The sequence below is a fragment of the Leptinotarsa decemlineata genome, unplaced genomic scaffold (genome assembly GCF_025532065.1).
Source record: "Leptinotarsa decemlineata unplaced genomic scaffold, Ldec_3_MD MMD2_tig00000505_RagTag_RagTag, whole genome shotgun sequence".
In the NCBI taxonomy this organism is placed as follows: domain Eukaryota; kingdom Metazoa; phylum Arthropoda; class Insecta; order Coleoptera; family Chrysomelidae; genus Leptinotarsa; species Leptinotarsa decemlineata.
This window is the reverse complement of record NW_027412549.1, coordinates 18,964,605-18,989,996: the sequence shown is the minus strand read 5'-3', so window position 1 is coordinate 18,989,996 and position 25,392 is coordinate 18,964,605. Positions and strand designations below refer to the sequence as shown.

General features: G+C 34.2%; 2 protein-coding genes across 2 annotated transcripts; both read left to right on the top strand.

Annotated features, from left to right (window-relative positions):
• The first annotated feature begins 3,821 nt into the window (after positions 1–3,821).
• On the top strand, positions 3,822–6,176 carry LOC111511047 (uncharacterized). The gene is made up of 3 exons (XM_023167054.2): positions 3,822–4,281; positions 5,402–5,817; positions 5,985–6,176. The coding sequence occupies exons 1-3, from the start codon at positions 4,102–4,104 to the stop codon at positions 6,118–6,120; spliced, it is 732 nt and encodes a 243-aa protein (XP_023022822.2). The 5' UTR covers positions 3,822–4,101; the 3' UTR covers positions 6,121–6,176.
• A 10,023-nt stretch (positions 6,177–16,199) lies between these two features.
• LOC111511051 (uncharacterized) lies at positions 16,200–18,427 on the top strand. Its single transcript, XM_023167058.2, has 3 exons — positions 16,200–16,527; positions 17,650–18,065; positions 18,263–18,427. Exons 1-3 carry the CDS (start codon positions 16,348–16,350, stop codon positions 18,396–18,398), a joined length of 732 nt encoding a protein of 243 aa, XP_023022826.2. The 5' UTR covers positions 16,200–16,347; the 3' UTR covers positions 18,399–18,427.
• Positions 18,428–25,392: the final 6,965 nt, after the last annotated feature.

Here is a 25,392-nt window from a genome sequence, read left to right as displayed (position 1 = left end):
ATGAGAATCTTTTTGTCTACTGTCGTTATTATTAATTTTTGGGCTTTGGCATCTCGACGATTCCATTCTGCTATTTTACTGTCATCAGAAGATGGCAAAACTTCTCTTCCACTAACAATGTCCCATAAAGCATAAGCTTTGAGTATAATTGTTATTTGAAACTTCCATATCTGGTACGATTCATTGTTTGTTAGTTTTTCGACCGAAGTCACTGCGTCGTCCTGAGCTGCAGTCGCCATTTTTGTTTTTAGTTGTTACCGTTTTTAATTTTTACGATTGCTTACGTTTTACACTTTCTGCTTTTAACTGAAGGGTGCCTGGGCCCATAACCTGTACGGTTTTTTACTTTTAAGATAGACACAACTTCAAATGTGATTAGTTTTATTGAAGAACGAATCGAAAAAATAAAAGTAAGCAATCAAACTCTTTTCTTACTGTCATACATTCTGAACTTCATTCTTCTACAACTTGTTGCCATAGCACTCAAAAACAAAATTTTCTGCTTCTTCTTAACTATCAAAATATGACAGAACACAAATTAACCTAAGACAATTTTCATGTTTTAACAGATGACAGCAGGTGTATTAGATTCAACAATTATTATGATAAAACATAAGGATAGTTCAACAGAAGATATTGACTTCATATTCTAGGGTTGTGAAGTATTCGTCAGGAGCTTCAAAATGATATGTCACAAGACCGCCCTTTCCATTCAACTCTTTTTCCCAGATGGCGCCCAGTCGCCATCTTGAAAGTTTCATCTGTCAATTTCATTTCAAAATAAAGTATTCATGCAATAATTTCATTACCCCAAATTTCAATTTTTTGAGTCGACCCGATCAAAAAATAAAAGGGGTATACATTAAAGAAATGCACTGTATATTTGTGAAATATTAGGATTCCTAGTTCCATAGTGGGATAAATAAAGTGAAGGGAAGTAAAGTAAACTGTGAGTAACTTACACGAGTAGCAGGTCAGTAACAGTACACACATATAAATGTAAAAATAAAAAAAACATTGCATTGGTTTTCCTAGTTCGCTATGTATTATTTTCCATGTCTTCTTCGTTTTGTTGGCTGCATTCCCAATATTTTTCAGAAAAATAGTTAATTTTAATCCGTTCGATTGTTTTTTTATGTTCCCTCAATCTTATTTTATACGTAAGCATGCTTTATGCATCGATTTCTACATAACTGGTGATCAGATAGAACATTTCTCTTAAGCATTTTCCTTCTTGAACAACATCGTTAGTTATTCATGAGTTTTTAGGCTACTCAACTTTACTTTGTTTTATTGGGCATGATACATCAAAACACCAGGACAGAGACTCTAGGAAAAAGGCAAAGCTTTTCAGCACAGACATATAAAATTGGACACCAATTTATACCATTTAGTCTAGTTCGAAATTCATTTACATTATTTGGATTAACTATTCGCTTCATTATTGATTTAATAGGGTTGCATGCATTTACTCCCTTAGAAATATCTGTCTTGATAATGACAATATGCGATAGATAGTCAGCAATGTTAGGTTGGATAAGCTCACAACCATAGATAGCACCATGTAATGTAGTGACCATAGAGTCAATACATGTTTTACTTGTATGACCACTAATGTTAGTAAATACCCTTGTTGGACCGAACATATTATTCTTTAATTGAAATGAAACAAAAAGGTCTGTCAGTAATTTAATATTGGTTGCATTCGCTAGACAGTCAATGTTGAAGTCTTCACAAAGATAAATGTTATCAGATTTTTTCCCTGCAATTTTCAGTGTCTGTAACAAACAATCGAAAAACAAATGTACATCACTATTTGGAGGTCGATAAGCGGTTATGATAACAATTTTTACATTATGGATAGTTGTTTTATTGCGACAATTTTCCTGAGTTCAATGTCTTGTTTCGCTAAAATACAAGCTCTACCACGAATATAATAACTTCTACAAAAAGATTTTGCAATTATATAATCATTGAAATAAACATTTCTTTACTATCGGTTGATCACCTGCAATCAGAGAAAAAAAAATGTATTTAGTTTTTTTACAATCAAGCTAAGTAGGTTTTGGTCAAGCCATTTTTTGACTTGTTCCGATCCATTATTTGCATCATCAATAACCTCATCCCAAGTTTTTGCAGAAAAATCAAAGTAGTATCGTCAGCATACGAGATAATATGAGCTTTAGAGTTTTTCAAAAATCCAATACTATTTTTATAAATAAGAAACAATATTGGGCCTAACACAGTTCCTAGTGGTACCCCAATTGATATTTCTAAAGGATTACTACAATATTCTCCAAACTTCACTTTCTGAAATCTCTTATATAGATAATTGTGTAGAATATCGTTTGCCGGTCCTCTGATTGTTTTGTTTCGGCTACGTTACTAATTTCAAAATTTTCACATATAGTCAGTGGGCATACTTGAAGACTGGCTATAAATCAAATTATCTAAGAACAATTCGTTCAGGCCAGACTCAACTACCTACACAGTAGGTTGATGGACTGACACCTATCAGAAAACAACTACTCCCCTGGCTAATACCACGAAGGACGTTGGATTATATCCGACAGGTGTCAAACCTGTTGTTTGTTGTAGGCTTCAGCTTAGTTCGAGGAATGATACTCTGACGGAATTCGATTTTCAATTATCGGAAATCATCGACTTCATGTTGATGATAGACACTATCTTGCACTGACGAGTGGCCAAACAGCCCGAAACCGGTCTGCAAGTGTGTTCCAATAATTGAAAATCTATTGCGGCAGTGGTATCGCCAACAGCATATGCAGAAATAACTTCTGTGAAGAATCCTGCACTGACACTTGTCGGATATAATCTAACGCCCTTCGTAGTATTAGCTAGGGGAGTAGTTGTTTTCTGATAGGTGTGTCAGTCCATTAACCTACTGTGTAGGTAGTTGAGACTGGCTTGAACGAATTATTCTTAGATAATTTGAATTTCAAAATTACCAAAATTGTTATTGTCGAAATATTTTTTCGCCCCGTATCTTCGAAATAAAGCGCCCTATCGAAAATCATCAAAGGACAAACTATCCTTAGAATAGCCAAGGAATAGTTATAATTTTTTGCCGCATGTTTAATAAACACCCTGTGTATGAGCATCTGTGGTTTGTTTCTACAGGAAACAAACCACACAATAAATGAAGAGAACATGAACATTCTTCATACGTGCAATAAAGAAAGAGAGACGAATTTGTTAAAAGCATTGGAAATAAATAAATTATATAAAAAACCCAATTTCAAAACCCTCATTGACCAACTAGAACTATGCAGTCCCCCTTTTGAATTTGTAAATTTTGAAAACAAGCTTGGGATCCATTGGTAGTTGAAGAAATTCAAAAGTAGGTTTTTGGATCAATAGTTGGTAATCTTGATATATTATATAAGTTAAATAATCATTGTTTTGGTATTGGTGTTGATAATTTGTGTAACTTTTTTGTTATTACAGGTATCTATTGCAGGTACTCAAAGGACATTGACTGTATCATTGTATATTCAAGGATTTGTTTACCAAAAGGGGTCAGTTTACTTGAAAATGGTTCAACAAACCGAAACTGGTCGCAACAATTAAAAATCTTAGTACAAATCAGATGAAAGTTATTTTCTTTATCCTACATTCCATATGAATTTCTACAGAGTAAATAGTTCATCGATCGAACAAATAACTTTTGTGATCGATGTTGATCCACTGTTTCTCAAAGTGTACTATTCGCTTGATTTTGTCATATGTATGTAGAAGTTGAATTTGATAGCGACTCAGTGTCATTTACATTTGGTTCATACAGTACTACCTTATGGATGGTGAACTGTATAGTAATGATCAACTTATTGCTATCCAAGTTGACGAGACGAAATCGTTTTGTTTTATTTCCATTTTCACATTCCACATACCGCCGTTAAGTATTCTTAAATGTCTTTACAAAATGTTAATCGCTGAAATGGCCGACGAAATTTGAAATAGAGAAGAGAAATTTTGGAACCATTATGGAACAATTTATAAACAATTGTCAAATGAATATCCTATTATGATTTATAAGTATAAATAACAAGGTGAAGAATCAACAGTCATCAGTTCGCCAAAATGTGTCGTCCAAGTTCTCTGATTTTCATCGCGCTGTGTGTATTCTCGGTCAACTCTAAACCTTTGGAAACTCAGGATGGACCTATAACACCGCCCGCACCTGCATCTGCTGTTCTCAATGATCCCGAAGTCATGGCATCATTTCTGGAATTTTTACAGCAGCATCTTAACGGAGTAGAAGTAAGTAACGTTGTTCATCCGTTTAATGTTAAATTTCATTAATAATGTACCTGTTTCAATTAATACCACTTTGATTGTTATTGAAGTCTAGTATTTTTACCTAAAACTTCTGAAGAGTGCAAAAGTTTTCCTTGTGAATACTAATTTATACATTACATTACGCAGTATTTTCTGTTTATGGTATCTGTTTTGATTCTTTTTTGAATGTCTGGTGTACAAACTGAATGAAGAAAAATTATTTCGGAGCAATGAAAAATGTTTTTTCAGAGGTATTTTTTCTTCTGATTCGCATCTGCCTGGTCACCAAAAATGTTTGTGGGGAGTTTTGAATACATTCATTCACTTTTTCTTTTTTTTTTCTATCAATTGAAAATTCCTTTGAAACTAACTTCGGTTTTATCAAAGTGAATTATTGTTGGTATATTCAAGAACTCACTTTCGAATCAAATAATGCTTCAGAATATTATAACCATATCAAATTTACATAGTATGATGGAAACTCCCATGGAAAACAAAAATATAAATCAAATATTATTTATGATTTTTTTTCAAAATCGGGGAGAGTCATATATTGGTCAGGCATCTAGAATATTAACTGGTCGCATTATCTGTCATAAGAGTGATTGAAGAAAAAATGTTAAATCGTGTGTCTTGGCAGAGCATGTTATTCAGTATGATTCTGGTCACACTAACTTATAATAATACTAAAATTTTACGAACCTAAAAGAATCCTCCGGAAAGATTATGTTTAGGAACAGCTGAGATAGATAACAACAAACAAGAGATGAATTAAAGATCAGATCTAAACAATCTCAGTAAAATTTATCCGTTTGTTTTGAAAAATCACAACGAAAAACGTACATCACTCCTTTCTCAAAATTTTCATTTCATGTTTTTTGATTTGTGACATTGATAACTTATTTATTTGTTTTTCCTGTTTTCATACAAATCCATTTTTTCATTCTCATCAGTAAGTAGGAAATGTTATCAAATAATAATAATAATCATTTCACAATCCAAGATCATTAAAATTCAAGAGGGGGATGGGGAAAGTGGTATGTTTGATAAAAAAAATCATTCGAACAATCTTTCAAGTGCTAATAACAATAAAATATTTCAGACTACCTCAAAGGTTCCTCCTGAGATTCAACCAGTTACTACACCTGTCGTCATACCTGAACCTCAACCAACTCCACCTGTCATTACATTGCCTGTACAATTGTTGCCTGTGAAGCCCGTTGAAACTCGAGTGAATTCGTCGATCCAGCAATGGGGCAATGTCAGGATTGTCACTCCTACAAGGGTTATTGTTGCACCTATCCCAGACCCACTTACTCCGGATCAACAAAGACAACAAGCCCTAAATGCGAAGTATCAATTTTCTACATACATGGACGACAATATCAAAGGTTCTTTCCTATCCAGAGCTGAAGTAAGAAGCGGACTCAAAGTTAAGGGACAGTACGAATATGACGATGGATTTGTTCACCGAACAGTTTACTATGAGGCCGATGAAAATGGATACAGGATTGTTAGGTGAGGACGTTAGTTTATCAGAAAGAGATCACCGTGATAAGCACCATTGTAGAACTTTAAACGTGAAATCAATACATATTATTCTCAATCATTTTTAGATAGATCATTTCAAACATACACAGGAACCAAAATGATTATTTCAGAAACTCATTTGTTTTTTGTTTCAGAGAGGAAACGAAACCCTCTAGCAAAACCACCCCTCTTGATGGAACAGCAAAAGTACAAATTCATTTGGATGGTACCCAAGTGGACTATAATATTGCAAGAAAGGACGTTACTTCACCAACTAAAGTTATTGTGTGAAAGTTAAAAATCGAGGGATTTTGAAAAAATTAGGCACAATAAAAAAAATACATGTTTTATAATTTTTGTTTCACTTTTTCGAAAAATATTTCATTTTACCCAAAAGAAGAGAATGAAATTAACATAAAACGGTATTGTTATATAATGCAATGGTGACGAATGTCTCGAAATTTCTTACAAGCAGTAATATCAAAAGTGAATATTCTCGACTTGGAAATGAATCAGAATCTCCTAAAATACTTCTGAAATATTGGAACTACCTTTTTATTACTAACTGAAAGTCTATTCTGATGAAAATACTTTCTCCACACCAGAAAGAGACAGTATTGAATAATAATAATAATGATAATGTTTATTCAAGGAAATAGTTCATAAAGAAAACAGTGTTACATGAATAATAATGAGTAAACATTGAAAACATCACGGAAGTATTCGAAATACTTGTATGTGATGATACTAGAACAAACAAACAAATATATACATACATATATAGAACACATAACCGTAAACACTAACTGTTTCACACATCTAATATATCTACTACTTATATATCAGTATACACATATAACCAGCAGAGCCACTGAATATATTTGTTCCCTCCGTCAACCGGTCACACCCCTACGAGCAACCCTCAGAAGTCTTCGACAGACTTGTACGAGCAAGAGAAGACGGGGGTCCTATCCTGTAACGTGCTATCCTGATTAAGGATTTCTTCAACCAAAAACTTTAGCTATAATTGTAAAAATATTAAAATAAAGAAGATAAAGAATATAAAAGAGTATGAAATTAAATAAAAACGAGCTCTCAATTTGGTTTTTTGCTTCATCGTAAGTATTTTAGATTTATAAGATTATTAAAAATGTCTCTTCCACTTTGCATGATCCAATCTTTGACCTCATCTTTATATTTTCTGAATTTGTCTATCCTTTCTATTTTAGCTGGTAGTAGATTGTATAACCTTGGAGCGATGTATTTACATGAACGTTGACCAATTGTTTTTGCACTTGTGCAGGTATATATTGATTTCCCTCTTGTTTCATAATTATGATCTCGAGTATTTACTAGTATTTTTTTCTTGTGGATGTTATTTAATACATTTTGACAAAAAAGCTGCCTTACATCAAGAAATTGGCTCTCTTGAAACAGGGAATCAGTTGGGAAGTCAATATTCTTTCGGTAGATGATTTTAATAATCCATTTTTGGATTACATTCAGGTTATGTAAGTGGTGTTCAGTCACTCCACCCCATCCCAAAATACCATAACTAATAAGCGACTGGACCAAAGAGAGATACAACGTTCTAAATTTTTTTAAATCGAGGAAGTCTCTCAAGTACCTGAATCTAGACAGTAGGTCCCTCATTTTATTGACACCATTTTTTATGTGGTTGTCCCATCGAAGGTGTCGATCAAGTATAATACCTAGGTATTTAACTGTTGTTGCTTCAGGTATTTGTGTGTTATTGTCTATATTCAGGGAGCCAAGGTTTGGTAAGTTATTCGAGTAAGATGTGAATGGTAAATATTGTGTTTTGTCACAGTTCAAAGTGAGTTTGTCGAACTGAAACCAAGACTTGAATATTTTGAAGTCATTTTCAATATCACTTTTCAGGTCATACCACGTGTGTGCCTGGTAGAATATTGCAGTGTCATCAGCAAAACTAAGAACTCTCCCCTTCGTGTGCAATGTCATCATGTCATTGATATAAATTGTAAAAAGTAAGGGTCCCAGAACGGTTCCCTGAGGGACACCAAAGGTTACTTTCCTGGGATTGCTGATAACACCATCAATGTTAACAAATTGTATCCTTTCTGGGAGATAACTCTTAAGGAGTTCATATATATTACCTCTAAGTCCATACTGTCTAACCTTTTCCAAAAGTCGTTTATGGCATACTGTATCGAACGCTTTTGAGAGCTCGACGAAGATACAAATTGCTGGAACTTTAGAATCCAAAGCTTCATATATCTGTTGGGTTAAATGATGTTTTGCATCTTCTGTCGATTTTCCCATTCTAAAACCGTGTTGTAAGTCAGATACTATATGGAACTTGTCTAAAAACTTACTAATTCTTGATTTCAGAATTCGTTCGATAATTTTAGAAAATATAGACAGCAGGGATATAGGGCGATAATTGCCTATACTGGTTTTGTCCTCACTCTTATGTAGTGGTTTAATTATACCAATTTTTAAGCAGTCTGGAAAACATCCTTTTCGAAAACATTCATTTATCAAATAAGTGAGTGGTGAACTGATTTGGCTTGAAATTTTTTTCAGAGTCTCAGCACGAATATCATCCCATCCCAGAGATTTTTTATTTTTAAGATTTTTTATGACTAAGTTTACTTCTTCCTCAGATGTTTCATATAGGGACATTGTGTTTGGTTCATTGTGATTTTCATTAATGTAATTTTGAGGTTGGTCTATTTTTTCCGAAAGGGTTTGGCCAAGTTCACTGTAGTAGTCGTTGAAGCCATTAGAGATATCTACCTTATCTGTAAAAATATGATTGTTACTCAATTTAATTTTTTCTATTTTAGTTTTGGGTTTCAATTTACCACATATTTTGTTAACTGATTCCCACAAGTTAGAACTATTAGTTTTTATTAATTTTATTAATTGAATTTATCGACATAAAATACAATATATGAAATGACTGAAATTAAGATATGCCAAAATAGCATGCAAGAAACGACAATTCTATTATCATTCTTGCACTTCAATTAATACGATTTGAAAATCATACAATAATAATGTTACTAATCAGCTCGTTCTATAGATTCGAGTAGTTTTTGATGGCAAACGGTGTCGAATGCTTCAGCTAGATCCACAAATATGCACGAACATGGATGACTCTTTTTAAGTGTTCTAAAGATTTATGTAGTTATTTACTTCAGTTGCATCATATATGGATTCAGCTCCTCGAAATCCATATTCGTTAGAAGAATTTTATATTTGTCCAGGAATTTTGAAATTTTCACTTTGATTATGAACTCCAGTGATTTTTCTAGATTATATATAAAAAATATCGGTCTATAATTATCGCAGTTTATAATTTTTTAAGAGGTATAGGATTTGATTTCCAAAACAACACAAAAAAATTGAAAAAATCGATGAAATCTTTATTGGAATCGATAGAACGATCAATATAATTTAATGTTTGAAGATGATTTCATGCAAATGTTGTCCACGGCTCCGCTTTAATTGGCCCATGCGCAAGGTCCAATTTTGGCACACTCTCTCTAACATCTACCGATATTTCACGTATAAATGCTTCAATACTGGCTTCCAGAGCGTTAGTCGCTGCTAGTTTATCCCTGTTGACATGAGCCTCAACATGACCCCACAAGAAATAATCCAAAGGCGTTGAATCACACGAGCTAGGCGGCCAATTGACGGGCCCCAAACGTGAGATAAACTTTTCATAGAAGGCGGCTCTTAATTGGGCCATGTGGCACCGTCTTGGTAAAACCACATGTCCGGCATGTCCAATTCTTCCATTTTGGGCAACAACAAGTCGTCAATCATCACACGGTAGCGTTCGCCATTCACAGTAATATTCCGGCCATTGTCGTCTTTGAAGAAGTACGGCCCGATTATGCCACCGACCCATAATCCACACCACACAGTGACTTTTTCGGGATGCATCGGTAGCTCTTGCAATGCTTGTGGCTGGTCTTCACTCCAGATGCGGCAGTTTTGCTTGTTAAAGTATCCATTCAACCAGAAATGAGCCTCGTCGCTGAACACAATTTTTCGATAAAAATGTGGATCTTCCTCCAACTTTACCAGCGCGTGTGGTTTCAATTCTTGCACCAGTTATTCCATATGCTAAAACATTCAGAACGCTACATGCAAGATTATATGGAACTGGGAGTTTTAACAAAAATGCAGGGGGTGGAAGACCAGAAACTGTAACAACGCCTGAACTAGAAGAAGCTATACTTATGAGATAGAAGATCGTTTAAATAGTACCAGAAAGATTAAACTACAACTGGGAGTCAATACAAAAACCGTTGGACAGTTCTGAAACGAAACCTCCTATACCCATATCACATACGGCGGGTACAACCTCTATTGCCTCAGGATTTTCACCCAAGATCAATGTTTTCCAGGTGGTTGATTCATACGATGGCACACAATAATAATTGTTTACGAAATATTCCATTTACGGACGGAGCTAATTTTTCACGAGATGTTATTATGAACATTCACAATTAACATTTTTGGACCGATGAAAATCCCCAAGTAATGGGGAATGTTCTTCCTGACGAAAATCAAGTAGTTTTCATAGAAAAGCTCTAAAACAAAGCATTTTAAACTTATCATTTCAACCTTTCTTTTTAAAAAAATATTTAAATACTTAAAAAAGAGGAATGGAATAATACATTCAACATTCAAAGGGATTCGTTTCTATTTCACCATTTGGCAACATCGGTTATAGCTAATGAAGGACAATGAATCTGTTACCTGTATGAGACAAACAAAGATGACATATTTCAGAGGCGTGCTGTTCTGTTTACTTATGTTCCGAGACATTCTGTGACATATGACATTTTGTGCACCTAACCTATCTTCCTCTATGTAAATAAATAACATAACAACTGTTGTTTATGTAACTTGTGGAGGTGGTATTGAACTATAATTTATATTTTGCCTTAATTGTTGATTTATAAAGATAATTTTTCTTTTTTAAAGTAGAATATCTAGGTACGTATAAATTATTTCAACTTGATATAGACGCTGTTGCCAATATGTGAATTAGAAACAAATCCCTTTAAAAATTAAAACCCAACATTTGAAACATCAATTTGAATACTTTTCGAAGTGAATTTGAAAAACTCATGAATTAAACTCAACTTTAGTTTGTTCAAACTTGCATTTGCTGTAATATCCCAAATTGAGGAACATTCCCCATTAGAGAGAGTTATTTTTAGCAACGATTTTTGCTGAACGTTTGTGTATTAGGAATGATTGGTGACTACCTAATTGACCGATTTTTTCTACCAGCTAGATTAACAGGTGGATCCTTCACGGACTTTCTGCGAGATTATTTACTCATTTTGTTAGAAGTGCCGGTACTTGTAAGAGGCAACACGTGGTTTATGCACGAAGGGGCTCCAGCTCATTTCAGTGTTCTTGCTCGTCAGCATCTCGACATCACCTACCCATTTAGCTCAGAAAAGAATTCTTCGCCTAATTTTTAATCTAGATAGAACCAAATCATGTAGGCCCTCATTAAAACAAAATAAAATTTTGACTTTCCCAGCAATCTATATCTATGGTTGTTTAGTCTATACGTGGAAAAATATAAATGACTACGAGTCCAATTCTCAATGCCATCGATATCCCACAAGATCGGGAAATTTAATTAAAATTAAACAACATAGGACTTCAACCTATGAAAAGTCTCCCTTTTTGACCAGAGCAAGACTTTTCAATTATCTACCTTCTACCCTAAAAAAATTCTTCGATATCAAAAAGTTTAAAATGAACCTCAAAGAGTTTTTAATTGATCGGATTATTTATTCAGTGGAAGACTTCTTTAAAAATGACTACATAGTGTGTATTATTTATATGTATTTGAATGTATATTGTATATAATAATTGTTTTTCACTTGATGTAACTCCATTATATTCAGATTTATTCGTATTCTTATTATTTAAAGTTACATAAAATGATTTTTCATAATGTTTAGCTCTATTTGTTTAAATAATTGTTATAAACAAATGTATTTATGAAATATATGAAAGTTTTTTTGAGGATATTTTTATCAGTAATGGATATTATGATTTCAAAAACGAAATGGTTTCTTACAAAAAATGTTATTGCTTAAAAACACATTTGTTGATTAACAAATTTTTTTGCTACTAAATATGAATATTGAAGAACGATTTTTGTTTAATCATAATTTCTATTTCTCTTTGATATTCTGAAAACCTTTTTTTCGATTTATATTTTCTTTATTTATTTAATTTTTTTTTACATTTATGTAGATGATCCACTTTTCATCACACGTGACGATCCGATCCAAAAAAAGACGATTTTGGTTGGGCAAAAGCAAAGAAGAACAGACCACCTAGAAAAGTGACAATTTCTGTCGATCATTCAAATCGCGGACACCCACTTTTTGAGTTTTTTTGACCTAGCCACTACGTTTTGAACCATCAAAAACCGCAGGGGAGCTGACGCCTAATTCTTCCGCCATCCCACGTACCGTTTGTGATGAGTCAGTTTCCACCGAGGTCCTCAAATCCCCGTCCTGGATTACTGTAGATCGACCACTTCGGGGCCTATCTTCGAGGCTAAAATCACCGGAACAAAATTTCGCAAATCACAACGTCTAACAGTGCGTTCATTAACTATCATTGCCGAAAGTCTGTTTCGGTAGCGCTTTGGTTCAATTCGTATTCGTAGAGAATTGAATTGAAATTTGGAGAAAAAAGAATGGCATCATTTTATAGAGTACAAAATTCTATATTTAGATCTGTATAAACCACGACACAGTAGAATAAATGTTTTATATATATATATATATATATATATATATATATATATATATATATATATATATATATATATATATATATATATACGGGGTGTTCCTTAAAGGGTGTTCCTTAAATACATGCTAATATTTGAGGAGGTAATTCTTAGACCCATTTTAAGAAAAAAACTTCCTATGGACGTATGTCCTAAACGCCTTAACTTTTGAGATACAGGGTGGCAAAGTTCAAAAATAATCAGTTTTTTAATAATACCTGAAATAATTTTGTAGACATCATTGGCATATTTGGTACATATATTCCATGCCTCAAGGCGCATTTTCTGATGTACAATTTTCTTAATTTTCTCTGCCAGTGGCGTACGTACGAGTTTTGAAATGTATATTTTTGGCGAAAAAAATACTACGCCACTGCTTTATCTTGAATTAAAAATTATTTTTAAAATCTCCATACATTTTTGAGCACATTTGATTTGCTGGGTTTTCTTTGTCCGACGCATGGTTTTCGCTCATCGTGCATCGACTGAAAGCAAACTAAGAGAACAGATTTGTTGCAAAATAATTGAGGATCTAAAAGGTATTTGTTTGTTGTCAGATGCACTGTTCTCAATTAAAATTACGTCATAACGCAGCACCGCTTAATAATTTTTGAAAACATAAATTTAGTTATCCTGGAATAAATGACGTGTAGCAGAATTTATTTACTGCACCTCTTGGAAATATGGAGTTTGTCGATATGTGATTTCTTTTAAAGATTGAAAGCAGAAAAAACAGCGTACCCACCATAGCAATAAAAAACGAATTCTCTGTATGTGCAAACGTCAGTAGCTAATATTGATGTTGGTTTAAAGTAAGGTGTTGGTGTTAAAAAGTTTTGATTGATTTTGAAGTGTTATTGAAGTTATTTTGGTAGTCCGCTGTTTTTCTGAATATCAGTAAATATGGTAAATTATACGAATGCGGAAATGGCGCAAATGCATTACGTATATGGCCTTGCCGATGGTAATGCAACAGAAGCCAGGCGCATTTATCAGGAAAGATATCCTAATCGTGCCTTACCAGATAGCCGAACCTTTTCAAATATTCATCGTCGACTTGGGGAAACTGGTAGTTTCAAGAAAGGGACTCCGGAAGATAGACCTCATGTAGTAAGAACTCCTGAAATTGAGGAAGCGGTGCTGCAAGAAATTGAGGAACATCCTGAGACGAGTAAGAGGAAGATCACTAGAACTCTGGATATTTGTCATCAAATTGTTTGGTGTATTTTGGTTGATTTTTTGTCATACCCATACCATATTTCAAGAGTGCAGGCATTACTCCCCAGAGATTTTCCACAGCGTGTGAACTTCAGTCAGTGGTATCTACAAAGTATTGCACTAAATCCGCAGTTTGAGACACAAATTTTGTTAACAGACGAAGCAAATTTTTCTCGGAATGCCATTCAAAATTTCCATAACAATCATGTGTGGACTGAAGAAAATCCCCATGCAATAACCGAAACTCATTTCCAACACCAATTTTCGGTTAATGTATGGGCAGGAATTATAGGTGATCATCTAATAGGCCCATTTTTTCTACCGGGACGCCTTGATGGTCGTTCTTATTTACACTTTCTCGAAGAAGACTTACCTGGGTTATCGAAAGATGTGCCACTTGCGTTAAGGAATCGAATATGGTACATGCACGATGGCGCCCCTGCTCATTTCAGTGTAATTGTCCGAAACCATTTAAATACAGTTTATCCTAATCGTTGGATAGGTCGCGGAGGACCTCAGCAATGGCCAGCAAGATCCCCCGATCTCAACAAATTAGATTTTTTTATGGGGTCACCTTAAAACTCTTGTGTATAAAACTCCCGGTAATACTTTAGAAGATTTAAGAGAGCGAATAGTTGCCTCGTGTGAAACTATACGAAATACGCCGGGAATATTTGAACGGGTGCGTAATTCTATGCGTAGAAGGGCGGAAGCATGCATACTAAGTGCAGGTGGCCACTTCCAACAATTTTTATAATCAGTTTTGGTATTATTACCAATTAACAAATTTGTGCTATTCGTTTAGACTTACTGTTACAAAATAAAATAAAACTCGTTTTTGTGAAAAATTTATTTTTTTGCAGATAATGTTTTCAAATATTATTAGGAAATTGGTAATGCGTTATGAAGCAATTTTCAGATTCTCATTCATTTTAGAATTGATCTAATTTCTTAATTTGCTTTCTGTCGATTTTTATTTTTTTGAGTGAAAATCATGCGTCGGACAAAGAAATACCAGGAGATCAAATTTTCCCAAAAATAAATGAGGATTTTGAAAAGAAAGCATTGGCGTAGTACTTTTTCTCCAAAAATATTCAATGCGAAACCCGTAGGGATGCCACTGTTTGAAAACATACAAATTTGTGTACATCAGAAAATGCGCCTTGAGGCATGGAACATATGTACCAAATATGCCAAAGATGTCTACAAAATTATCTCAGTTATTATTAAAAAACTGATTATTTTTGAAAACTTTGCCACCCTGTATCTGAAAAGTTAAGGAGTTTAGGACATACGTCCATAGGAAGTTTTTTTCTTAAAATGGGTCTAAGAATTACCTCCTTAAATATTAGCATATATATATATATATATATATATATATATATATATATATATATATATATATATATATATATATGGGATATATGAGGGAACAAAATAGAAACTGATGAATGAATAAATAGTTTTAGAGAAAAATTAAAATTCACCTCATATTTTGAACATACCCCGTATCTGTAAAATATTAGGATCCATAGTGCCATAGTGGGATGAAATGGAATAATTCAGTGAAGCTTTACACCAGAAAGTATCGAATATCGATAAAAATTGGATTAATTTTTTCTCAATAGCAGTGGCGCCGGTGTAATTTCCAGTAAATTAGTCTCGAATAACTCGAAATATCATTACAAACTTATGCATACAGTGTTGATTGTATTTTGCTCATTTCACAAGTTTCTATAATCTGGATACGAAAAATTTTGATACGAAAAAATCGCAGATGTGCACCTTTCACAAATGTTTTGAAGAAACACCGACATTTTTTGGAGGTGCACAATTCTAAGAACCTCTGAAAAAATACTTCTGTGTTCGATGGTGATCCACTATTTCTCAAAGTGCACTTTCCACTTGATTTTGTCACATGTATGTAGAGGTTTAATTTGATAGCAGAAATCGAAAACGTTATTTACAGTTGGTTCATACAGTATTTTCTTTATCCTACATTCAATATGAATTTCTACAGAATAAATAGTTCATCGATCGAACAAGTAACTTTTGTGATCGATGTTGATCCACTGTTTGTCAAAGTGTACTATTCACTTGATTTTGTCATATGTATGTAGAGGTTGAATTTGATAGCGACTCAACATAGTTTACATTTGGTTCATACAGTACCACCTTATGGATGGTGAACTATATAGTAATGATCAAATTATTACAATTCGAGTTGACGAGACAAAATCATTTTGTTTTATTTCCATTTTTACATTCCACATACCACCGTTAAGTATTCCTGAATGTCTTTACAAAATGTTTATCGCTGAAATGGCCGATGAAATTTAAATTAGAAAAGAGAAATTTTGGAACCATTATGGAATAATTTATAAACAATTGTCAAATGAGTATCCAATAATGACTTATAGGTATAAATAACAAGGTGGAGAATCAACAGTCATCAGTTCGCCAAAATGTGTCGTCCAAGTTCTCTGATTTTCATCGCGCTGTGTGTATTCTCGGTCAACTCCAAACCTTTGGAAACTCAGGATGGACCTGTAACACCGTCCGCACCAGCATCAGCTGTTCTGAATGATCCGGACGTCATGGCATCATTTCTGGAGTTTTTGCAGCAGCACCTTAACGGACTAGAAGTAAGTAACTTTGTTCATCCGTTTAATGTTACATTTCATTCAACAGGGCTGTAGTGAAAATAAGTCATTTTTGTTAATAATGAACTTATTTCAATCAATGCTACGTTGATTGTTGTTGAACACCTTTCTTTTTCTTTCAATTGAAAAGTACTTGAAACCTAACTTCATTTTCTTTCTTCTTATTGGTATATTCAAGAACTCACTTCCAAATGTTTCAATGTATTAAAACATGTAAACAGCAAAATTGCTAGAAACAACATTGCGACCATTTACATTGTGAAATTGAAACTCCTATAGAAAACAAAAATAAATCAAATATTATATATGAAATTTTTTGTCAAAATTGGGAAAAGTCATATATTGGTCAGACATGTAGAACATTGAATGGTCGCATCATCAGGAGAAATGCTAAATCATGTGTCTTGGCAGAGCATGTTGTTCAATATGACCATAATATAGATTATAATAATACTGAAATTTCAAATACTGAAAAGAATTCTTCGAAAATATTATTTTTACAATAGAGTGAAATGAATTACGAAGAACAATCGATGAATCACCCAAATTGCAATAATTCGATTTTATATTTTTTTGTCGTTTACGAAGAACGTCAGAAACTGTGGAGTTTATCCTAAAACTAAATAATCTTACTTCAGAATATCGGAAATTTTTACCAAGCAATATTTGTGGATTAAAATTTGTATTTTCTTCATTTAAATTTTTTGGTGCAAAGTGAACATAGCATAAATAAAATATTGAACTGAGTTGATAGTTCTTTTTGACGAACTAAAATCTCTGCTTGATGTTTTTGAATAACTCTACTTGTAATACCGTTTTGTATCAACTGGCACAACACAACTAGAAAATAATTATGAAATAATATTGATGACTGAATACTATACACGTTGTGAAATTGTTAAACATCGAAAAAAATATTTAAATCATTAAGAATTATGAACCAAGCGTAAGATCGCCATAATATTTCATCACCCAGAATTTTTTTAGAGACCAATCTAATGAATAATCAGTTGACAAACCAAGATAATTGAAATTGAAGAAGTAGTATGTTTGAAAGAATAAAAATACATTGAACAATCTACCAGTAACATTAAAATCTTTCAGACTACCTCAAAGGTTCCACCTGAGATTCAACCAATTACTACTCCTGTCGTCATATCTGAACCTCAACCAACTCCACCTGTCATTACGTTGCCTGTACAATTGTTGCCTGTAAACCCCGCTGAAACTCGAGTGAATTCGTCGATCCAGCAATGGGGCAATGTCAGGATTGTCACTCCTACAAGGATTAATGTTGTACCTATCCCAGACCCACTCACTCCGGAGCAACAGAGACAACAAGCCCTAAATGCAAAGTATCAATTTTCTACATACATGGACGACAATATCAAAGGTTCTTTCCTATCCAGAGCTGAAGTAAGAAGCGGACTCAAAGTTAAGGGACAGTACGAATATGACGATGGATTTGTTCACCGAACAGTTTACTATGAAGCTGATGAAAATGGATACAGGATTGTTAGGTAAGCATATAAGTCTATCAGAAAGAAATCACTGTGATATGCACCATGGTAGAACTTCAAAAGTGAAATCAATACATATTATTCTGAATCATTTTCAAATAAATCAATTCAGATATACAGGAAACAGAACAGATCATTTCAAACATACACGGAAAACAAAATGATTAATTTCATAAATTACCTTGTTTTTTTTTCAGAGAGGAAACGAAACCCTCTATTAAAACCACCCCTCTTGATGGAACAGCAAAAGTACAGATCCATTTGGATGGTACCCAAGTGGACTATAATATTGCAAGAAAGGACGTTACCTCACCAACAAAAGTTATTGTGTGAAAGGTAAAAATTGAGGGATTTTGACAAAATCAGGCACAATAAAAAAATACAAAAAAATACTCATGTGTATTATAATTTCTGTTTCACCTTTTCAACAGATATTCCATTTTACCCAAAAGAAGATAATGAAATCAACATAAAACGATATTGGTATATTAAGCAACAGTGACGAAGGTCTCAAAAATTTTTACAAGAAGTAATATCAAAACATTTGATGTTGCTAGGTTTGGAAATGAAACAGAACATTCTGAAAGATACTTCTAAAACATTTGAACTAGATTTTTATCACTAACTGAAAGTTCATTCCAAAGAAATACATTTTTCCCACACCAGAAAAAGACAGTACTATACAGTGCATTTCTTTACTGCCCTCCCCTTTCATTTTTTGACCTGGCCACCTCAAAAAATTGAAATTGGGGATAATGAAATTAATGCATGAATACTTTATTTTGAAGTGAAATTGACCGATGAAACTTTCAAGATGGCGTCTGGACGCCATCTGGGGAAAAAACTTAATTCGAAAGGGGGGTCTTGTGACACATCGTTTTGAAGCTTCTGACGAATACTTCACAACCCTGGAATATGAGTCAATATCTTCACCTACTACGAAATGGCGAAACATTTAATAATTTCCTGAAAACAAACACATTATTATCGATATTTCTAGACATATTCCTTTTTAACTGCCATATGACAATTCCAACAACCCAATAAGATTTGTTAAGTTATTTTTTGTTAAAAAAAAAGTCAAAAAAATGTCACTACGACAATGAACATCATTGTTCAGTTAGAATATTCTCATTCAGTTTTCGGTTTTATTAGGAGAAAGGTACCACGTCAACAATCTCTGAAATGGTCAATTCACGTCCATGAAAGAAAATATTGAAGCGATTTTTATTTATGGTGCGACGCGTAACTTTCACGAGACCGAAAAAATTTTCAATGAATGTTTTCCGAATCGTCTTATCTATAGAAAATATTTGAGGAAACTTTATCCAAATTCACAACTACCGGTAGTGTAAATAACAAAAAGCCCCCAGGTCATCTGTCCATTCCGGAAGAACAGCAAGTGCAAATAATTGGTGGGATGGTAGTAAATCCTGAACAGTCTACTTATTCCGTCGCGAATGTTTGTGAGGTGTCTCCTTCTACTGTGCGGAGACTTTTGAAGAGGAATAGGTATATTCCATTCAAAATTAAAATGGTACACCAATTAACTGAAGATGACCCTAATCGAAGAACAGAATTCTGCGAAGTCATGACGGAAACCATTGCAAGGCATCCTACATATCTCCATAATATTTGTTTCGGTGACGAATGTACATTTTTTTAAACGGCAATGTTCACAGACAAAATTGACGTTATTGGAGTGACACCAACCCTCACGTTTTCCGGGAAACACATACCCAGTTTCCAGAAAAAATTAACGTTAGGGCAGGAATATTGAGAAACCATATTGTAGGACCTCTATTTATTGGTCAAAATTCAACAAACTGTATTTGAATATGCTGGAAACTACTGTTGACCCTCTCATCACTGAAATCGTCGAAGCGAATCCTAATGAATTCGATATGGATATTGTATTCCAACAAGATGAAGCACCACCACATCACTCCAGACAAGTAAGAAACTATTTGGATACTACTTTTCCCGGTCGTTGAATTGGCCGTCGAGGTCCTACAGAATGGCCAGCCCGCTCGTCAGATTTGACACCTTTGAACTTTTTGTCATGGGTCTATTTGAAGCAAAACGTGTACGAAACTGAACCTGCTTCAATATTGGATATATGGCAGAGAATAATGAATATTTGTAGAGATATTGACGTTACTGTGTTCGAAAATGTTCGGCGTGAAATATCGTATAGGCTGTTTATCTGTCAAGAAATTCAAGACAACCATTTCGAGCATCTTCTGAACTGACCTCAAGCTTATTACCTCATGTCAAATGTTAAATGTCAATGTATTCAGGCAATTATCAAAAGTTCCGCCATTTCGTAGTAGTTGAAGATATTGTCATTATATTTAATGGTTGTGAAGCATCTGTCAGGAGCTTCAAAAAGATGTGTCACAATACCCCCCTTTGTATTTAATTTTTTCCTAGATGGCGCCCAGTCGCCATCTTGAAAGTTTCATCTGTCAATTTCACTTAAAAATAAAGTATTCATGCATTAATTTCATTATCCCAAATTTCACTTTTTTGAGTTGAGTTCAAAAAATAAAAGGCAAGGGGGACATTAATGAAATGCACTGTATAATATTCATAATGTGATGATCACGTAATGATGGTTATTAATACACCAGCACATGAGAGTAGCATACGTTATTTTATCTAAACTCGGTAAATAATGAAGAACTATAAATATTATATTTATATTTGTATTGAACACACTAACAGTAATTACTCGTATTTCTTCGAAAAATTCTACAAGATTGTAACCATGGATATAGGAGAACTATAAACATTCTATTTATATTTATATTGAACATAATAATTATCACTATTCCGATTTCTCAAAAAATTAAAATTATTTATTGTGCAGTTTGAAATGTTTATTCCAGGTTCCACTGACCTGGAAGTGAAATGTATATTTACATTTATTTCATTATTGCTAGTCTCACTAGAGTTCAAGAATGTATTGGAAATGCTGATTCTATTCTGAACCGAATTTTCAAAGTAACCTTCTGCCACTGAATTGGATTTCCACCCACCATGACGTTTCAATGCAATAATATCACCATCGGAATCAACTAATACGGTTGCAGATGTCCTTCGAAAGCAATGCCCTATATATAAATTCGGATCAGGCAGATTTGAATATGTTGCTATTTGCTTCCCTAAATTATTAATTTCAATATTTTGAATTGTGCATTTTCCAATGAAATAATTGACGAAAAAAGATGGGTTGGGACAAAATTTCGGCCGTAGATTCACGTATTTTTTACTAATTTCGTGGTATATGCCGGTAATTGTAAATACTAATTGTACTTTTGTTTTAGTTTCTGTCACATTAACAATTAAGATTCCATTCATATCTTTGACATTTTCCCATTTTAGGTCATGAACTTCGTGCCACAATTTTCAAAAATGCAATGTTAGGTAGATACTCACTTTTCATCGGGTGCCTCGTTGATAAACGTGTTTATTTGTTCAGATGAAAATATTTTTGATTTTTTTCCAACATATCCTAACTTTTGCTTCAATAAAGCTTGTAGCTTCTTATATTTAGAAATATCTATATTACTGATATTTACCAACAATTTTATTATTGGATAATGTGTCCATTAGCTGTTACCAGTACGGTATAGCCAAGTCCAAGGTTAGGCAACACTTGGTTGCAAAATCAACATGAATGCATGGAGTCATCAACAGAGTTTTGGTCAGGTCACCTCGTTTTACAAGGTCTTGATAAATTTCAGTTTTTTATATCTGGAAAGTTATTTGTGGCGAATCTTCCAAATGGAAGACCTTGCACAGGTATGGTTCAAGTAAACGATATAATTCAACCTACCTTCCAATAGCTCCCCTTTAATAACATAGTTAGTGAGCTAACTAATTTCGTTATTCAATAACCATTTCTGATTATATAAAAATCACAATAACTAATATATATATATATATATATATATATATATATATATATATATATATATATATATATATATGAAATCGAGAAAGGTTAATGCAGTCAAGCTTCTGATAATTCCTCTTCCATATTCTCTGTTTCACTATCATTAAAATTACTTTTTCAATCCTTTTCTGTCAGTCTTCTTCGGTAATATTAGATACTTCTTCTTTAATTAGCCCTATTACCTCATATAATTTTGGAAAATCATTTTTATGCCTGATGCTTTGTTTCAATTTTCCTGAAATCAACTCGATAGGATTGAAAACACAAAAATATGGGGGAAGTCTCAGTATAGGCAATACTCTAAAGGGCATACTTTTTTTCAAATTTTTTTGTCTGTGAAACTTCAAGTAGTTGATTTTTGGTATAGTAATATTCAAAATACAAATTTTTATCCATTAAAAAACTTTCTATTCCATCTTTCCTCGAATTTTTATTCGGTACTTTGATGAGCTATCGCGAATGATAGGAAAAGTTGTCAAGAAATATTACACTATTCGCATCCAAATTTGTGATAACGGTGTTTTCAAATCAACTCTCGAGAATATTAGCTTCCTTGTTCTTATGATAGTCAACATTGCGGCCCTCAAGTTTTTTTTCACATAATTTCAAAGAATACGGAACCCATCCTTCACTTCCTCCGCAATGAACAATGAAAAGTCGCGATCCTTTGTTTGAAGGTATGTTAGGAGTACACATTCTCGAACCATCAGTCCACCCTTTCGTAACTGTGTCGTGAGTGCCATACCAAGTTTCGTTCAAATAGAAAATTTGCCGTTGTTCTTGTCTATATTCAGTTATATGTTTTAAGTATTTGTTACGCAATTTCACTACTCTTCTACTTTCCATAACTGCTTAACGTTTGTTATTTTGAATCTAAATTCCAGTTTCTTTATCCAATTCTGAAGAGTTTTGTCATAGCAGCTCACGTAAAGGCCTGAAGTATTCAATTTCTTCCTTTTTGTTTCAGTTGTAGGAATCTCATTACTTTTGTACAGTCATTATTTTTTTTCACCGTAGTGTGCGCTGGTCAGGCCCTATCCACCGAAGCCCTGATACATTCGGGAGGGCGCGCCAGCATTATCAACCAATAACCATTCCCCACACCGTGGGGTAAGTGATCATTGGGTCCGAGGATCATGTACTCTGAGCAAGCGCAGTGAGCCAAGAATGACAGCCTTCTGCATCTGTGCGGCTAAGATTTCTGCCTTAGTGCGGCAAGCCGGTATGATTTTAAGATTCGAGAGTAGAGAGGAATCATTCCACCAAGGACTCCAATAATCAGCACAACCATCTTGACAGAGTGGTCATTATTATTAATATTTTTTTTTCACCGTAGTGTGCGCTGGTCAGGCCCTATCCCCCTAAGCCCCGATACATACGGGAGGACGCACCAGCATTATCAACCAATAACCATTCCCCACACCGTGGGGTAAGTCATCATTGCGTCCGAGGATCATGTACTCTGAGCAAGCGCAGTGAGCCAAGAATGACAGCCTTCTGCATCTGTGGTGCAAGCTGGTATGATTTTAAGATTCGAGAGTAGAAAGGGCATCATTCCACCAAGGACTCCAATAATCAGTACAACCATCAACCATCTTGACAGAGTGATCTGGATAGAGTCTGCGGAGTTCGAAGAGAAAATCTCGTATTCTAAAAACACTTTATTATGTGATTTTCACTAGAGAAAAATCGAGAAAATCAGCCTTATTAGCTTGTATGAGCCTAAGGGTGGGGAACGAATAGTTCCAATAAATTCGGCACTTCTCGTTCCCCACAACGGATTCAATATCCTCCGGAGCGTAGGGCAACACCGGTGTCTCGTTAATACCGTAAGAGTGCCGTAGATGGTAATATAGCACACTTAGGGCCGCGTTATGTCGATGGATATAGGCCGAGACCGCATATTCTGGACATGCTGATAGCAAGTTCATTAGGGTTTCGGGCGCCTCGCGGCAGGCCCTGCACATTGTGTCAGGAACCTCTATACCCATCACGCGACTGCGGTAGACTAAGGAGTTGAAGACAACATCCTGACAAGCTATGATGAACCCCTCAGTTTCCGACTTCAGCCCACTCGACCTGAGAAAAGCGAACGTCAGGCGCTTTGATAAGCCAAGGTCTCCAATGTTATTATTATTATTATATATCGTGTTTTTCAATGATTTTTTATTTGATGAATATCTGAAGGTTTTGGTAATCCTGTATCACATCGCGCCTTGCGTGCATAAGGTTTGTTTTTGACTATTTTACGTACGGTTGAGAAAGGAATTTCGGTAAAATCTGATGTTGCTTGTAATACTTTGTTTTTTTCGAAACCAATCTTGAGATGTAGATTATGATACTTCATTCGCAAGCTAATTTGACATAAGATTGGTGACAATGCATTATGGAGTTTTTCTAGGGGAAAACCAAGATGGCGGCTTCACAATGGCGGACAAGATTTGCAATTATGCTCCGATTTGATTCAAAATTAATAAGTGGTAGTTTTCAGGGTCGGAAATTATGAAATGTTTTTCAATGCACAACATCAAAATGGTGGCTCCAAAGTAGCGGACGAAATTTATAATTATAGTTCGATTTAACCCGACACCGTAAACGAATTCTTCAAAACACATGTGTTGTGAACATAATGCAAAAAAACGTCTATTTAAAATCCAAGGGGGACAAATCCTATTGTTACCTCAACTGTCATACTTCTCTTTCCACCCCTTGGTCACCCATACAATTTGTTTAGGGAAAGTAATACGTGTGACACAGCATTGAAAAGGTAATTCCATAAGGAATTTAGACATGTATGCAGTGAGTGGAGAACAATTCGTGCATCTACTTTAAATAAATGTAGTTTGGAATGATCTTACTTAAATTTATGCAAAATTTTTCAATTTTCAAGTTATGTGGTTTTTTCAATTTTTGTTCTTTTTTCGTGAATTGTTCACATTACCTTTCAAATAATATGTGAATTGAAAAACGAAACAGTTGATTTTCCTGCAATAGAGCGCCAAAATGAAAAGTTGAGTAGCGAACACTCACATGTCTGACTTCCTTATGGAATTACCTTTTCAATGCTGTGTCACACTAAGTACAAAGGGTGGGGAGAGAAGTATAACAGTTGAGGTAACGATAAGATTTGTCCCCCTTGGATTTAAAATTGACGTGTTTTTGCATTATGTTCACAACACATGTGTTTTGAAGAAATCGTTTTCGGTGCCGGGTTAAATCGAATCATAATTACAAATTTCGTCCGCCATTTTGGAGCCACCATCTTGATTTTTTGCATTGAAAAACAATTCATAATTTCCGAGCCTGAAAACCACCACTAATCAATTTTGAATCAAATCGGACTATAATTGCAAATCTTGTCCGCCA